An 18719-nucleotide genomic window follows, 5' to 3' on the forward strand; every position below is an offset into this window, starting at 1 on the left:
TCATTTGAGAGTTGTTTTGTGACCCCCATGTTGCTACTCTTCAGAGAAAATTAAAGGAGGAGGGAAACTTACAATTGACCCCCTTAAATACTCTTTCTCATTATAGGATTCACCTGTGTATGTAGGTCAGGGATCACTGAGCTTACCAAGCCAATTTGAGTTCCAATAATTAGTTCTAAAAGTTTTGGAATCAATAAAATGACAACGGTGCCCAAATTTATGCACCTGCCTGATTTTGTTTGAACAATTATTGCACACTTTCTGTAAATCCAATAAACTTCATTTCACTTCTCAAATATCACTGTGTGTCTCTCCTATATGATATATTTAACTGACATTTTTTATCGTAACAACCAACGATTTATACAGGAAAATAATGACTATTAACAAGGTTGCCCAAACTTTTGCATCCCACGTCGTAAAGTATTATTGCAGTAGGCAGGCACCATGTTCTTGGATTTTTCCTGCCTTGCATCCAGAGCTGCAGGAATAGGCTCCAGGTTTCATGTGATCTTGCTCTGGATAAGAGAGTTTAGAAAATAAATATATTTTCTTTGTTTCCCTTAATACAGCAATGTGGGGTCTGTACACTGATTCAAGTCTAAGAGCCCTGTTCTTTCTAAGCCCCCATGATTTTCATGATTACACCTTTTTTTTTTTTTTTTTTACTCTTTATCTTTTCAGGCCTGCAGGTGGCAAAGTTCTGTCAATTAATTGTATGTACCTGAGATGGAATCAGAGATCAATATGGCTTGTAGAAAATAACAACAGTATGAGAGATTTTTGAATACAATATTGAAGGCATTAATTGTAAGCACATTGTCTTCGAGCAGGACATGTTGTGTGCTGTAGGCATTTAGAGGGAAAAAAAAACATCAAGCTTTAAAATTCACCTATATTTCATCACAAATTGGCCTGTTCTGGGCAAGAAAAGGAAAAGATGAAACATGTTAACAGGCAGCCCACATTTGTTCAGCACAAATGACATAGAAAATATTAAAAAAAATTATAAAATTGTTCATATTGAGTATCTGGCTTTGATTGTTTGGTTTTATCAGACAAAAACAAAACCAGATTTTAAACCATGTGGTGTAGTAAGCTTTTACTAACATGTTAAGTGTACAGTTCTGTCCAACTGTGACACAAAACTAAACTCCATAGTACCGTAGCTCTTTAACCATACCATAATTTGTATACTAGACATAATTTCTAAAACTGAAACTAAAACAAAGTAGAAATGTCTTTGTTGTATAAAAACGAAATTAAAAAATACACGATGAAGGAAAACTAAAACTAAACTGAATTTCCAAGTAAGATCAGAAATAATATAGAAATGAAAACTAATATAAAAAGGCAAAACTATGATAACCTTGCTTCACTGTGTTGTGAACTGCCCAAAACATCCGTTAAATTCAGGACACCTTGCAAGAATATCTCTGAAAAGAATGGATGTTTAATGATTACATTGGTCAATTCAGGGACGCGTCCAGCAGGCAATGGGCATGAGGCAGAAACAATACCTGGACAGGGCATCAGCTCATTACAAGGTGAATACAATCACACACAAACACTAGAGTCATTTTAGCATGTCCTTTGGAGGAAAATAGACTGCACTGAGAAAACTGACCGTGAAAACGCCTGACTCCTTGCGATGCGGCAGCACTACTGCTCTGCCACTGTGCTGCCCCGACACGTGTAATTATTAACATTATTCATTATTTAAGTGTGGTTAACGATTTAAATGTGAAATGTAACATACATGCTTTAACACGTCATCATGAAAGTGATAACAAGTATAAATCTAAGGATTGTGAATGTGTAGAGAGCTGGAATATCATAAATTTAATGTATTCAGTGTGGCAATTGCTGCCTGCCACTGCTGTCAGTGCAGGACGAAGCCCCACAAGCACATAGCAGTTAGCAGCTGGTTTGGTTTTTAGATGACATTTACAACGGTCTACTTTAATGACAAATTAACTGTGAGATTAAACTGGATATTTCGAGCTTCAAGCCGAAATTTCCACTTTAGGGACAAAGTAAAAAGGTCTATTTTGTGATTATTTTTTTTTTTTTCCTCAACCGCTCGGATGTGCTTCCTCAATTACAGACTGATGCTATTGTGAAGATGCCAAAAAAACCAGCACAGATGATGGTATGTGAGTCCTTTAAAATGTGTCATGTCATTATGATGGGGAATATGCGACACTTGAAAAGTAAAGCACCACGAATATTTTCTCATTTCAGCATTTTGCTCACCCTATCAAACAATTCCTCCAACATCAAAGCACACACATTGATCCTGTAGGATCTGCAAAGCGTCTTGCTGTCACATGTTGATAGTAAACCGTTCCAACTTGAACACACTCATACTGCAACTTGCACACGTATTGCGTTTATTTCTGAGGATGTGCTCAGAGGACGCGTCAAATGAACACTGGGAACACATGCAGCCAATGATGCGTGCACGTTCGTGTTCTGAGCGTATAAAATGGCCCTTAGTATTGTAGTCTTCTTTCAACAGTTATTTCTTCTACAGTCTTTTTTAACACTTTATGCAGATGTCTGTTAGGAGCACTGGTTCACATAAATATTCAACTTGAAAAAGACGTATTCACTGATATTTGATACTAATTACAAAATTACTTGTAAGTTGTACATTTTACTAAGCGGAATTATAACAGTGCTGCAGAATGTGTTGCTCTTTGTGTGCGGTATCTAAGTTTTTTTTTTTTTTTTTTTAAAAAACAGGCTCGTTGCAGAGAAGTCAAAAGAGAACCTCTTCACACGTCAGAGAAAATATATTCAGTGCTCTGCTCCAGATCCTGTTGATACTGGTTATGTGAACATTGTAGAGCTAGCTGAGTCTGTATGCCATTATGACTTGGATGACATGGATTTATTTTGGCTGCAAGAACTTAACGTAGAACTGGATGAGATGGGTATAGGTGTTTGTTTTTATTACCTTTTTTACTTTACCGAAACTATTGTTAAGTTAATATAATACCCAAACTCTAAAAGTATCTTGTGGTACTAACTTTTTTGCTTAATCTTCAGTTTCTGTAAAGTCATTAATCTGTTCTTCACCCATTCACTTCTAATTTTATTAAATCATATTTTTTTAATTTGGTTTGTTTGCTATTTATAAAAAAGGTCAAAGTGAAAACAAAATTATGCAGATCCTGAATAGACAAGTATTCACAGTTTTTGACCAAACAAGCCAAGTAAGTTCTGATTGCCAGTTTACACTTTGGAATTTTAATCTTTTTTGGAAGATTAAATTATTATTATTTATTAGATTAAATTAAAGTATGAAATAAATTTTAAAAACCTGGGCTGTAAATCTGACTAGCATTCTATCTGTTTGCGTTTTCAGTAGACTAGTGCTTAGTTTTGGAAGATGGTTTGTTCAACAGTCTTTTTCTGACTTAAAAAGAACATCGTGCTTTGCACAAGCTAATAACTGCCACTGCAGAAATCCATTTTTGCAAGTTACTTCTCTATATAAGTTCCTTAAATGTACGGTATAAATGATGGATAAAAAATGAAGGCTGGGGAAAAATCTTCAATAAAAAACCTAATGTAGTCTGCAGCAAACTTGTGGTAGGATTCATCATCTCATAGGATAAAATCCCAAACTCTGCAGATAAAACATTTTGTTTTCAAGTAATTTAGATAACTAGCTTTTTGTGTAGGTTTGTGCCTAAAGTGTTCCATTTAAATGTTTTTAGATTAATAAAGTTATTTCAAAATATCAGGATAGTGATTATTTTTATACTCGAAACAACTAAATATAAGTGAAAGCTTTGTAATTCTTTTGAAGTACTTCCAAATATACTACATCCATTGCATTTAAGACTTGCAATGACTGTGTTCAAAATATGCACCAGTATGTTACATTTCTATTGTAAAAACTGTTAATTCATTTTATGTATTAGAATGCTGTCTTTCTGCATTAGAGACTAACAGAATTTTTTATGTTAGAGATTTAACAGAATAAACAAGTTAAAACTTTCTTTTGCCCAAAAGAGGGAGCCTTATAATCATCTTACATTTACCTTGCTCTCAATATGTCTGTATTCACCCACTCTCTGCATAATATAAGAGCATCATTTTTAAAGATTGACTTAGTACATATAAAATGTTTCATTGTGAGACACAACTTGTAGGACATTCAGTAATTTGTAACTTATAAATGAGCTGCTGTTATGCATTTGATATGACGTGCTTCACTGATTTGTTTGCATTTTAAAAAGACGAGTTTTACTCTAGATTTGTAGACATCAGTTAGGTTCTCCTCTTATTCTTTATTAGGAATTATTTATTATTAGGAACCTAGACTGTTGTTAATGGAATATATTGTAGTAGTGTAGAATGTGAGACTATCATTGAATAAAAGAAAACAGCAATTTGGCTTTGGCAAATCATGAAACAATGTTTTTTTATTATCATTGTAAGCACAGCCAGCCCAATAGAAAATGATGTAATAACATTTAAAACTTTTTGTGAAAATAAGATAAAAGTGCAATTTTTACACAACTCAAGTGCTATATACAATTGATTTACCAGGACTTATGTTTCATCATAATACAGAAGACTATTTTTCTGCTGTTAATTTTGTGCATTGCATTTTTGAAAAAAAGTGTACTGCTACTGCTGTACAGGAGGCTACACTGTTTTTTTATCCTGTGTAGCTGTAGATGTAGTGCATTAGGTAGTAGACCATTATTCTTGCCTTTTTTCTTTTTTCATATTTAATTATGTACATTATTTATACTTGCATTTTAAGTTTCCAGGCAAAAATGTAAAAAAAAATGTTTCTGTTTAAAACACCTTATTGATTTATTGCAAATTATCTCCATTTTTAACTTTTGTTATGCCAAGGCCATTGTCTTGGTTTGCCTTCATTCAGTGTCTCCTTGGACTTAAAGATTTGAGCATTTAAATGAATGAATGTTTCTAGTTTTGTATGTGTAATGAGGATTTTATTTACTTTTGTGGCGTTTCCTTCCTGCTCATAAAATCCTTGTTTTTGATTCCATGAAATGCAGCCATGCCATGGTAGAATATAAATATAACAATAACTGCTAGAAATAGTTCTTTGTTAAGAAATATTTTGGAACGAAAATTTGTCAGGTACAGTGTTACTGAAGAAGGGCTTACTTCCTATTGTTAGTCCTCAAACCATATTCATTTAATCAATATTTTATCTATGCTGCTTCCTCACTTTTTTTTTTGTTAACATGCTCTAAAATGTCCTGTTTCTTTACTTTGTACTACTTTAATTGCTAATTTATAATTTTATTCAGTATCTGCACATAAGCCTATTTGCATTTTCAGTAGACCATTCATCATGGATTCCGCACTCCCTCATTTTCTTGATAGTCATATGAAAGAGTTTGGGAACCCCTCTTAATTCTTTGGATTTTTCTTTATCATTTGCTGAGCGTTCAAAGTAGCCACTTCCTTTTAATATATGACATGCCTTATGGAAACAGTAGTATTTCAGCAGTGACATTAAGTTTATTGGATTAACAGAAAATATGCACTGTGCATCATAACAAAATTAGACGGGTGCATAAATTTTGGCACCCCAACAGAGATATTACATCAATACTTAGTTGATCCTCCTTTTGTAAATATAACAGCCTCTAGATGTCTCCTATAGTCTTTGATGAGTGTCTGGATTCTGGATAAAAGGTATTTTTGACCATTCTTCCATACAAAATCTCTCCAGTTCAGTTAAATTTGATGACTGCTGAGCATTGACAATCTGCTTCAAATCATCCCATAGATTTTTGATAGTATTCAAGCCAGGGGACTGTGATGGCCATTCAAGAACATTGTATGTCTCCCTCTGCATGAATGCCTTTGTAGATTTCGAAATGTGTTTTGGGTCATTGTCTAGTTGGAATATCGAGCCCCTGCGTAACTTTCAACTTTGTGACTGATGCTTGAACATTATCCTGAAGAATTTGTTGATATTGGGTTGAATTCATCCGACCCTCGACATTAACAAGGGCCCCAGTCCCTGACCTAGCCACACAGCCCCACCGCATAATGGAACCTCCACCAAATTTGACAGTAAGTAGCAGTTGTTTTTCTTGGAATGCGGTGTTCTTCTTCCGCCATGCAAAGCACTTTTTATTATGACCAAATAACTCAATTTTTGTCTCATCAGTCCAAAGCACTTTGTTCTAAAATTAATCTGGCTTGTCTAAATGAGCATTTGCCTACAACAAGTGACTCTGTTTGTGGCATGAGTGCAGAAAGGGCTTCTTTTTCATCACCCTGCCATACAGATGTTCTTTGTGCAAATTGCTCTGAATTGTAGAACAATGTGCAGAAACACCATCTGCAGCAAGATGTTCTTGCTGGAGTTAGGAGGTGATCTGTTGGTTGTCTGTAACCATTCTCATAATCCTGCACATATGCGCTCCTGTATTTTTCTTGGCCTGCCAGACCTGGGTTTAACAGCAACTGTTAGTGTGGCCTTTCATTTCCTGATTACATTCCTTACAGTTGAAACTGACAGTTTAAACCTCTGAGATGGCTTTTCGTAGCCTTCCCCTAAAACATGATACTGAATAATCTTTGTTTTCAGATCTTTTAAGAGTTGCTTTGAGGATCCACTGCTGTCACTCTTCAGAGGAGAGTCAAAGGGAGGCACAACTTGCAATTGACCACCTTAAATACCTTTTCTCATGATTGGACACGCCTGTCTATGAAGTTCAAGGCTTAATGAGTTAATCCAACCAATTTGGTATTGCAAGTAATCAGTATTGAGCAGTTACATGCATTCAAATCAACAAAATTACAAGGGTACCCAAATTTTTGCACAGCCAGTTTTTCACATTTGATTTAATTTCATACAACTAAATACTGCTTCCCTAAAAATCTTTGTTTGGAAAACACCCCAGTACTCGGATGTTCCTAGGAAATGAAAGACATACCTTTTTTTTTTTTCATTTATTTATTTATTTTTTTTTAAAGAGTAAATTATTATGCAGGCTGAGATGGGGTTCCCAAACATTTTCATATGACTTTGTTAATTTTTCCTAAATTGAACTACACTCTTCTGTTTTTATATAACTTGTATTTTCCCTTTACAAGTTCTCTTTTGTTACAGTTCTTTTTAACATTAAAAGTTCTGATTCTGATGCATTTATTATTGTTTGTAATTAGTGGAAAAATAGTGCTTTCTCATTCATTCCTGTTCATGTTTATTATCAATATTTCTTGAATTTATCATGCCCGCTGTACTGGGAAAAATTGGAAAATTTTATTTTGCCATTATTTGTTTCATTAAAGTTTCAGGTTAGTTTGAGGGTATGTTAGTTTGTAAATTAGTGAGGTTGTTTTAGTTTTATGAGGAAATTGTACAGTTTGAAGTAGAATAAAACTCCTTAAAAGTTAAAGTCCAGAAAAACAGTAAATCTTTCAGACTCCACAGTGATAAGAATAGCACAGGCATTTGAATCCTGGTACTGTATACTAGAAAATTTGATTTTCATATAAAACATTTTACAAATGAATGGTTCATACCCACACTTAATGTGCTCTTGTCTTAAACATTCCCAAAGTATTCTGTATCTTAGTCTCCATATCATTATAAGGCTGGTTGTATGCCATCTTTGGTAATATTGAAGCCATATGAGTTATGCAAGTGCCAATCAAAAGCATTTCTTCTTAATTCCCACAGGTGGTATAAAAAATGTAATCTTTAAGTGTTTGAGATTTCTGTTTATGCACTTGAGAAGAGCTGGTTTGCTACAGTAATAGGTATGAATGCCCCACATGTTGATGCTGCCAGCATTTTTGTTTAATCCCAACCTCAACCATGCATTCTCAAACTGGCAAAAGATTGACAGTGGTCTTTAGTCCTGTATGCAGTGCCATAATCAAATATTGTTGATCTTGAATTTGCTCCATCCGCATGAGAAATGCTGTTTCAGAATCTGGCTTCGCCTTGCCATATATGCAGAATATGGCTGTCTAGACAACATTCTGTACTGTCCAAGAAATAACCACAAGACATCATGGGGACAGTCATGATCAAATAGTTGTCATCTGGTTTGATAAATAATCTCTTTTCCTAGAAATGACAGAAGTGTTTATCAGAGCTACAGTATGTAAGGGATTAACTGCTGTAAGGTCATTTCATATGTCAGCCTAATACTATGAAGCTAGGAGCCAAAATGGTATATAAAACTGGACCAATGGCAAATTTTAATACCAAGGATCTAATTGAACAAGACTCTGTTCTTCCTAAGCCTTATCAGAAGACTTCAAACAAGAAGAGATGTAAAAAAAAAACTGTTATTTTTAACCGTAGAGAATCAGTGTCCAGCTTAATTGCAAACTATGGTGAGATGGCGAAGTAGGGCAGAAAAATTAAAAATCCAGTTTTTTTGATATTGGAGAAAATAAACCTTTGAGGGTTCTAAAGCCAAAATATCATCCAGAAAATCAAATCTGGCCGAAACGATTTAGTCCTTAGTAGAGGCAAGCAAATATGTTTCATTATCAACATTTTGAATAGTACTACTAACAGTGTTTGCCCATCAATGAGAGTGTTTTAAGTTACATTTCACAACAACAGCTTCAAAACAAACTTGTAATATTCAAACCCTAACAAAATTAAGAAAGACATGTATCAGAGTACAGAGTAGCAGCAGCTTTTGGTATCTCTTCTGAAATCGTATAATGTATATTAATGTGAGAAAATGCCTTCACAATCATATGTTTGAGTGAATCGGGAGCTCTATTGTGTTCTACAGTGGTCTCGTGCCACATTTAGGGTTGTTTCCTAGCTTGTGCTCAGTTGGACCAGAATATGCTCCAGTTGCCAGTTTGAAGTAACATGGTTCCACTAGTTCTTAATAATGGAATCTAAAATATTTTCCTATGTTGTATTTTAAAAAAAATTAATTGTTAGACTTGTAAATACACTGTCCAAAAATGACAATCTCTTCATACTGGCCATAATTATCCTAGTAATTACCCAGATGATAGGAAGTCTTCAAGTACATTGTGATTTGTGACTGTGGAATAATATTTATCAGGGCTTTCATTTTAGTCCAGATGTGAACATATTGATCAAAGGTACACATTTTACATTTCTTTTAACATTTTTGCATGTTTCACTGTTGCTTTTAATCAAATTTAATTAAGAAAACTGCAATTAATCAATAAGGTGTTTTATTTAGTTGGATATGATGCACATTATGGTTTATGACTTATACCAACTTTGAAACACACTTGTTAAATATGCATGTCTGCATTATAAACATTCAGTTACGCAATTAAGAATTCAGTGTGTGAAATTCATAATGATATTTCAATGTAATATCTGTTAAATGAAACTCCACTTTAATTTACATAGTTACTACATTACTACACTGTGCTATATGCTGTCATATTGGGTGCATTTAACTATAAAGTAAATAAAGCACTTTAGTCTCTCTATAGACTTTCTGTGTTATTTTTTTATATTTTAGGATATAATCTGGTAAATGAAGATACCATGGAGAAAGTAATGGAGGCTCTGGAGCGTCAGTGCTATGACAAGATGAACCATGCAATTGAAACAGAGGAGGGGCTGGGCATAGAGTATGATGAAGATGTCATTTGTGATGTATGTCGCTCTCCAGATAGTGAAGAGGGCAATGAAATGGTTTTCTGTGACAAGTGCAACATCTGTGTACATCAGGTAGATGAATTTGTAAATGGTTTAAAAAAAAAAAAAAAATTCTGACTACCACATACATATTTTCAATTGCGTGTTACCTGTATATAAGAAATTAGAAGTTATTTTTAGAGTTATTTATATACAAATTTAAATAGAGAACTGTCACATTACAATACCAGTTGTAATATAAAGAACGTAACTGCAGTGAAAGCGAGATGTGAAGCTTGATCATTTATGGATGGCCATGTGTTCAAAATCAAAAGTATTAAGTATACAGTCGCATTATTAATTGTGCGTAGTGTCTAGTGGGACCTGACATTCATAAATGGTCTTTTTAAATAGACTTCATGACCTAATTAATTTTTGTTAATGTGTTGAATTTCATCTTGTGTCCCTTCAGATATTTTTGTGGTGCTACTGGAGTTTTTAAAAAAAAAAGTCATCAAACTCTCTTTTATAGGCATGGGTCTAGAGATGCCCGCCTATAACATATTTGGTTCTTTTTTATGCATTTGTTTTAACCCAAAATGTTTTCTTTTAAGTTCCCCATATTTTTCTTCAATTCATAATGCATTGGGCTTTTACTTTTAGGCCTGCTATGGAATTGTTAAAGTTCCACAAGGCAGTTGGTTGTGCCGGACATGTGTCTTAAGCATCCATCCACAATGTGTTTTGTGCCCAAAGAGAGGTGGCGCCATGAAAGCAACCAGGGCAGGGACTAAGTGGGCACACGTAAGCTGTGCTTTGTGGATACCAGAGGTAATTTAGATTCTTGTCAGCAATCACAACTGAGTACAGAATAGTCAAGTTATATAAGAATTAATTGTTTTTGAATAACAACAAAAATTATTTATTAATGTTTACTTGTTAGGTCAGTATTGCCTGTCCAGAAAGGATGGAGCCCATTACCAAGGTTTCTCATATACCACCAAGTCGCTGGGCACTGGTCTGCAGCCTTTGTAAGCTGAAGACAGGTGCTTGCATTCAGGTATGGATCTTTGTTCAAAAGTAAAAATATACTAATGTAAAAGTATACACTGTTTAAATTATGACACCCTCATGTGAAGTAAATGGTGTTGACTATCTCATAACAGCTACGCATGCCAAGGTCAGGGAAATATTAGACGCTAAGCTGATGTTATGTACTTAAATGCAGAAGACAGAGGCACATGAAATGACCTGAGTGACTTTGATAAATTGTTAATCGCCGTATAACTGGGTCAGAGCTTTTCTGAAATGGAAAGACCTGTGGGGTGGTTATGGTTAGCAGCTGGGAAAAACTATGATTCCCCAACAGGGTATTTGGTGGCCACGGTTCCTCAATGGAAGAGGTTGATGAAGACTGTACTGTCTGGTATGAACCAGTGGAAATGCAATTGTGACATGTGTTTCAGATACTTTTAATGATGATTATGGGAGTAATGTGTCATGGCACCAGGTGCCCCCTGCTGTATAGCTATAGTGTTGAATTGGCATCCTGTTTTCCCAGATCAGAATCGTATCCAAAGAGTTGGTGGATCTACTGCAAATGTCCCGGAGCTTCAATTATAAAGCAGACATACACACAAAAATAGGCTTGAAATGTATCAATTCAACTTCCCATGCAAATGTCAGGATTTATCAAATAAAACTTGATGTAAAAATGTATATATATTTACGGCAGCTGAGACACATGGCATACACAACATTTCAGAGAACTGGAAAATGACAACAGTTTAGATAATGTAGGGAAATACAGGTAAACCAGGCAAGTGACAACTCACACATATAATAATATCAGTGAACCATTATAATGTGCGTTGATGTGACAAACATACTACACCTCAAAAATGAATATGATGTACAGACTGCTTTTTATTCCCTTTTAAGAGAGCCAGTGTTATGTTTTTGTACTGAAAAATATTTTAGGTTTTTGTTTATTATTTCATTTATTTTGTTTTATTAGTTTATATTGCCTACTTACTGAAACTTATCAGGGATCTGGCCAATAGGTCAACAGTATCACAGCCAGTCTTCACTCCATAATACTTGCTATGCTGAAAGCCATTAACTGACCTTTGAGGCATTACATTCAGTTTTTGTATGGTCTGAGTGTAAATACATAAAATATGAGTTTACTGACATAAAAGCAGCAGTGCCCTGTTCTACTAACATAATTGGAGCCATTTACACTCATTTTGCAATAACAGCACCTAGTGAGAATGAAAATGCTTTTGTTAAATGTGAGTAGTTACATTCCATTAATTCACAAGTCATATGTGATGCCGTGATGTCGCCTTCAATCATTGTATCTCAACCCATGGTTCATTTATTTTGAGGCATAGTAACTTTGGCAGACGTGACGGTACTTTACATAGTGACTGGCATGTTGGTAAAGTAACTGGCTGAACCCTCTGTGTTTTATGTGGCCAGTACTTTTCATTGTAACATGAATCATTTCATTACATGTGCCAGTTGGTACCTCTTCAGACATCAGTGCCATACTCCATCCACAGGCTTCTAAACAGTATAGATGCTATAATGTTTTTTCATGATTTTCATGTTCCTTTGTGTAAAATGGACAGATAAAGTGGAGATGTCAGAGTCTCAGTGTGTCAGAAAGGAGTCTGGTATACCAGACAATTGAAGTACTGCAGCATCATGATTGCACATGCATGAGTTTGATTAGCATGCAACATATACAGTATAGATGGTAGGATTGAGTTAGGAATGTATGTATGCCAAGTTTTATAAATCTGATTTTTTTTTTTTTCCCTGTTTTTTGGCATACACATTTTCACACTCAAATCCATGTAAAGTTCTATAAATACAACCTCTGGTTTCTAATACCAGAGGACACCTTTAGAGGTTTTGTAGAGTCCACGCCTCAGTTCATAATGTTTTGGCCTATCTGTGTATATAATACAAACAATGGGTATTTTTTGCCTTGCGCCTGCATGTTTTAACTTGTTTTTCACATTATTTTGCTATATGTGTTTTTTGCTTGATAAATATTTCCATGATTAGAAAAAAGTGAGACATATAACTTTAAGTCTTAGTTTGCTAAAATGATGTTAATTATGCCTTTTGTACTTGCAGTGCTCTGTGAAAAGTTGTATCACAGCTTTCCATGTGACTTGTGCATTTGAATACAACTTGGAGATGAAGACTATTTTGGATGAGGGGGATGAAGTCAAATTCAAATCTTACTGTTTAAAGCACAGCAAACCTAAATCAGGAGAACCTGGGCAAAGCCCTTCACACCCCAAACCAACTACAGAGACTGAGAAGACTAGTCTTAGGGCCCAGAAGCTGAAGGAATTGGAGGAAGAGTTTTTTGCTCTGGTACAAGTGGAAGAGACTGCTGTTGAACTTGGCCTGCCTGAGTATGTCCTGGACTTTATCTTCCAGTACTGGAAACTTAAGCGAAAGTCTAATTTTAACAAGCCCTTGTTACCACCCAATGCGGGAGAAAATGCACTTTTGCACCCTAAAGAAGATAGCATTCATACACGCATGAGAATGTTTATGCATTTACGCCAAGATCTTGAGCGGGTATGTTCATTAGCACTCTGCATAGGATTTTGCTGAGCATCGAAATATACAGCTTATTGTGTAATTAGTGAAAATAAATACTAGAAGTAAATAATACATAATTAAGCAATTTTGTTCAGTTATTCACTGCAACCTAACACCTTGTTTTTGGCTGACCATCTTGGTTTTTCAAACACCACTCTTCCTCTGTATTTGGGGACAGTGACTTGTAAGTTAGTTGAACTGAAGAGCAGAGTTGGTGATACTGACACAATTATTCTGGCACCATTTCAATGTTATTGATAGTCTACTATCATTTGGAAAGGTCCATTGTAACTAAAAAAAACTGATTGCGCACTGAGATTATTTGAACATTCTTCTATTTTTTTGTATTTTGCCATTCATTTTTATTTGCTTATTGAACTGTTTTATTGAGGGTGTGTTATTTGTTTTGTTTGTGAGTCTTATGATCATACTTGGGTTGCTGAATGGGTAATGCAATTCATATAACTTGTGTGGAGTCTTTTAAATCTTGAGCTATAGTAGTTAATTTAGCTGTTTTGTTTTTTTTTTCTTTCATATTTGTGATAATGTAGGTAAGAAATCTCTGCTACATGGTAAGCCGGAGAGAGAAGCTAAAATTATCTCACAGCAAAGCTCAGGAGCAGATCTTTAGTATGCAGGTGAAGCTTATCAACCAGGAGCTGGCTACAGGTAAGCATGTTTGTGCCCTTCAGCCTTATCTATTGTTATATGCTACCTACAGTTTTTAAGAAAGCATTTTTTTTCCTTAATATCCACCCCAAATTTACTAAACATATATAGGATGGTCCAGTAAAGATGGCAGCATAATTCCACCTATTTATTAAGATCATTTGGAGTAATGGTCTCAAATCCACTTTGACTGATTTTTTTTCTATTACTTGGCAAGGATGGATTAACAGTAAGAAACTACAAGAACACAGAGGTATACCAACACCATCACAGTGGAAAAGTAGGGTAATTTCCCCTCCACCAATTAAATCTTATGGGCTTGTTGTTTCTAAAGAGTGTAGTACAGCCTTGCCTGACAGTTGTATGTAAGAGCCACTCCACATGGGTGCTTACCTAATCAGTGTTGTGCTCATGAAGTGTTGGCCACATGATCTTCCCTAACCATATCTCAGCAGTTTTGTTGAGGGTAAAGCTTGTTTTGTTTTTTTTTTTTTTGTTTGTTTCATTTTAACAGTACTTTAAAAATACGTGTGTGTAGTTAACAGTGTTTTAAATACTTACATAGCTATGATGTTTCTTTATTTTTTTTTCTCATCCATTTTGAATAACCATTTAATTTCCTTATGAGTATGTCTTTTTTTTTTTCTCATCGTGGGGTTGTGTTCAGCCACTGTACATTCCTTTTAGTGGCTAAATGGAAATGCAAGGTGGCTGAAGATTAGCGGCCGTAGGTGGAACCTTCCAATCCATCGTCCTGGAATGGTGTCATTTAGGTAACGCCAGACCTTCATGCAAGAGGGTGCCCCACCTCATTTCCACTTGGAGATCCGGCGTTACCTGAACAATATCATTCCAGGAAAATGGATTGAAATGGGTGGACAACAAGATGTTGCTCATTGTTTATGGCCTCCCAGGTCTCCAGACCTTACTCCTTGTGATTTTTATCTATGTGGGTACATTAAGGAAAGAGTGTTTTGTTCTACCTATACCCACCTATCTTCAAGGTTTGCAACATCAAATTGAGGAAGCTGTGAATTGAGTAACTAGGGACCAGTTGACTCGTGTGTGGCAAGAAATGGTCTACCGTTTTGATGTTTCTCACTACACATGGTGCTCATGTTAAGTTCATGCAACCTCAAGGAGCATAGGACCAAACTTTGAACTTTCCTCTATCCAGTGAAGTGCAGAATGTGTTTTTGTCTTATACAGTTTGTTTGAAATAAAATTTTGAAATCTGCTCTTTCATTTTGAATAGCCCTGTGTGTGTATGTGTGTGTATATATGTACAGTGGAACCTCGGGTCACGACCATAATTCGTTCCAAACTCTGGTCGTAACCCGATTTGGTCGTGACCTAAGTAATTATCCCCAAGAGGATTGTATGTAAATACAATTAATCCGTTCCGGACTGTATGAACTGTATGTAAATATATTTTCTTTAAAGATTTTTAAGCACAAAAATAGTTACTTATACCATAGAATGCACAGTGTAATAGTAAACTAAATGTGAGAACATTGAATAACACTGAGACAAACACCCAGGCTCCCTGCTCAGCAGCTCGCTTGCTCTCAGCTGCAAGCGAACCTTCTCTCGCTCTCTCTCTCCTGCACCAGCTTTCTCCTCCTGCTTCCAGCCTTCTCCTGCAATTTCCCGTTCTTTCCTGTTCTGTTCTCTTCTTTTTCCGTTTAGCTGACTTGCAATTCTATTTATGAAGAGTCGTGGCAATCAGCAGCTCCTGGAAACAATTACGGATGCGGACCGCTTCTCACCTGTGCACTTAGGTGAGAAACGCCCACATCACAAACTCCTCAGGAACCACTTTGGCCACGCCATCTCGCTAAGCCGCGAGTGCGGTGATTATTTATTAAAACTGGCCTTTTTTGATGGGAGCTGTGGACCCGCTATACATTGCGTTCCAAAACTCTGGTCGCAACCAATTTGGTCATGACCTGAAGTCATTTTTCCTATAGGATTGTATGTAAATACAATTAATCCGTTCCGGACCGTACAAGCTGTATGTAAATATATATATTTTAAAGATTTTTAAGCACACAAATAGTTAATCATACCATAGAATGCACAGTGTAATAGTAAACTAAATGTAAAAACATTGAATAACACTGAGAAAACCTTGAACAGAGAAAACTAACACTACAGGAGTTCACGCTATAGCCTTACGAACCGATCGCTGTAAACACTTTTTTTTAAGCATGCCATATTGACACACACTTATCACAACTGCCATGGTAGCGTAATGGTATCTGCTGCTGACTAGTAATCAAAAGGTCATGAGTTCGATCCCACACGATTCTCTTTTGAGAAGTAAACTGCTCTTATTCTTACTATTTTTAAATAAAAACATACATTTGATTTCAGTGTGTAACAGCCAGTGTAATTTATGATACTTATAAAGGTTAGTTTTTTTTTAATTCACTTTTCATTCTCTCAGTCGTGTTCAAGATCCTTCCCTACCAAATCTGACACCTCTGTTTTCACATAAAGATGCGCTGTAGCTCTGCAGCGTACTTATAGGTGCATTCTCGTACCAATGCTTGCAAACTGCAGTGCCTGCATGCACTTTTCGTGGCATTCATTACACGTCTATTTTTTGAGCATACCTGTGTCGCTCAAACACAGGAACATTTTGTTATACTTGTACACCAACATAAGTGCACTTTTATTCTAGACTATAAGTGAAGAAAAAATAAAGCAAGTTACAGTAGGCGGTTGATACGACAGCTTGCGTGGTGAAAAGCATACTTGTTCTGTTATTTGTACCTTTTGTGAAACTGTTAATTTGATATTTGGACTTCAGGCTTCATACATTATATAGTTTATGCCTACATTTTGTCATTTACTACTACAATATGAAAAACGTTTCTGTTTTAAAAATGTGTTTACACGGATTACTGTTGAAACGGAACACATGTCAAATGTGTGTATTCCACATAATGATCTATTATTTCCACTCTAAAACTCCACTTCACTCCCAGATAATCAATCAAGGCATGAGCTGGGAGAAGTTTGTGCATGTTCTAAGTCGGTGGGGGGATGGAATAGCCGGCTACTTGGGACTTTTCTTTATCAGCACATTTAGATTAACAAAAGGCGGTGGCGGAAAGGTGAGAACGGTTTTAAGAAGCGATTTAAAGTGGGATGGATCTACTAGTTTTTTCGTAGGCTCTGTTAATTCTAGTGTTAAGTAACAGAGGGGGTTGTTAATCAGTTTCAGCTGCTTTGGTGTTAATGAAATTAACAACCGGTGCACTAGAGGGGCAACAATGAGACAACCCCCAAAACAGGAATGGTTTAACAGGTGGAGGCCACTGACCTTTTTGCCCTCCATCTTTTCTGACTTTTTTTTTAATACTAGTTTTGCATTTGGCTATGGTCAGTATTACTAGTGGTAGCACGAGGCAATATCTGGACGCTACATGTACAGGTAGTTCAACTTCTCCAGGATGTCACATCAATATGTTACATTGCCAGAAGGTTTGCTGTGTCTCTCAGCACAGTCTCAAGGGCATGGAAGAAATTCCAGGAGACTGGCAGTAGTAGGTCCTTAACCCATCAGCAGGGCCGGTATCTGCTCCTTTGGGCAAGGAGGAACAGGATGAGCACTACCAGAGCACTACAAAATGACTTCCAGCAGGCCACTGGTGTGAATGTCTCTGACCAAACAATCAGAAACAGACTTTATGAGGGTGGCCTGAGGGCCCGACGTCCTGTAGTGCCCTGTGCTCATTGCCCGGCACTGTGGAGCTCGATTGGAATTTGCTATAGAATACCAGAATTGGCAGGTCAATTGGCACCCTGTGCTTTTCACAGATGAGAGCAGGTTCACCCTGATCATGTGTGATAGACGTGAAAGGGTCTGGGGAAGCCATGGAGAACATTATGCTGCCTGTAACATCATTTAGCATGACCGGGTTGTTGGTGGGTCAGTTATGGTCTGGAGAAGCTTATCCATGGAGGGACTCACAGACTTCTACAGGCTAGACAACAGCACATTGACTGCCATTAGGTGTTGGGATGAAATCCTTGGACCCATTGTCAGACCCTATGCTGGTGCAGTGGGTCCTGGGTTCCTATTGGTGCACGACAATGCCCGGCCTCATGTGGCGAGACTATGCAGGCTGTTCCTTAAGGATGAAGGAATTGATACCATTGACTGGCCCCCACGCTCGCCTGACCTAAACCCAATAGAACAACAACAACATTTATGTATATAGCCCATTTTCATACAAAAAGTAGCTCAAAGTGCTTTACATAATGAGGAAAAAAAAAAGACAAAATAAGAAATTAAAATAAGAAAAAATTAGTTAACATAGAAAATGAGTAAGGTCCGATGGCCGGAGTGGACAGAAAAAAAAATCCAGGCGGCTGGAGAAAAAATAAAATCTGCAGGGGTTCCAGGCCACGGGACCGCCCAGTCCCCTCTGTGCATTCTACCTAACATAAACGAGATAGTCCTCTTCGTATTTAGGGTTCTCACGGAGTCACTTGATGTTGATGGTCATACAGACTTCTGGCTTTTAAGCCATCCATCATTGTTGGAACATCATGGTGCTTTGAGTAGATGCGCCACCACCAAAAGGAAACGGAAGAGAGAGTAGGGGTTAGTACAGATTTTACAGCCACCATGAATAGTTATTATAATGAGTTGGATGTAGAGTATCAGGATTTTAATTACAGTGAAGTTATGAGAAGGCCATGTTAAAGTAATGTGTTTTCAGCAGTGTTTTAAAGTGCTCCACTGTATTGGCCTGGCGAATTCCTATTGGCAGGCTATTCCAGATTTTAG

General features: G+C 36.4%; 1 protein-coding gene across 4 annotated transcripts in view; it reads left to right on the forward strand.

The window, feature by feature from the left end:
* jade3 (jade family PHD finger 3) overlaps positions 1-18719 on the forward strand; it is a 67878-nt gene that overhangs the window by 38227 nt on the left and 10932 nt on the right. For 3 of the 4 annotated variants that reach the window (XM_039744730.1, XM_039744726.1, XM_039744728.1), the window contains 6 exons: positions 2749-2945; positions 9498-9709; positions 10280-10447; positions 10560-10676; positions 12767-13222; positions 13798-13915. In XM_039744730.1, coding sequence (XP_039600664.1) covers positions 2749-2945; positions 9498-9709; positions 10280-10447; positions 10560-10676; positions 12767-13222; positions 13798-13915 — 1268 coding nt within the window. The remainder of the gene's footprint in view (positions 1-2748; positions 2946-9497; positions 9710-10279; positions 10448-10559; positions 10677-12766; positions 13223-13797; positions 13916-18719) is intronic. The other variant, XM_039744729.1, reaches the window with a different exon arrangement.

This window comes from Polypterus senegalus, chromosome 2, assembly GCF_016835505.1.
Source record: "Polypterus senegalus isolate Bchr_013 chromosome 2, ASM1683550v1, whole genome shotgun sequence".
NCBI classification, from domain to species: domain Eukaryota; kingdom Metazoa; phylum Chordata; class Cladistia; order Polypteriformes; family Polypteridae; genus Polypterus; species Polypterus senegalus.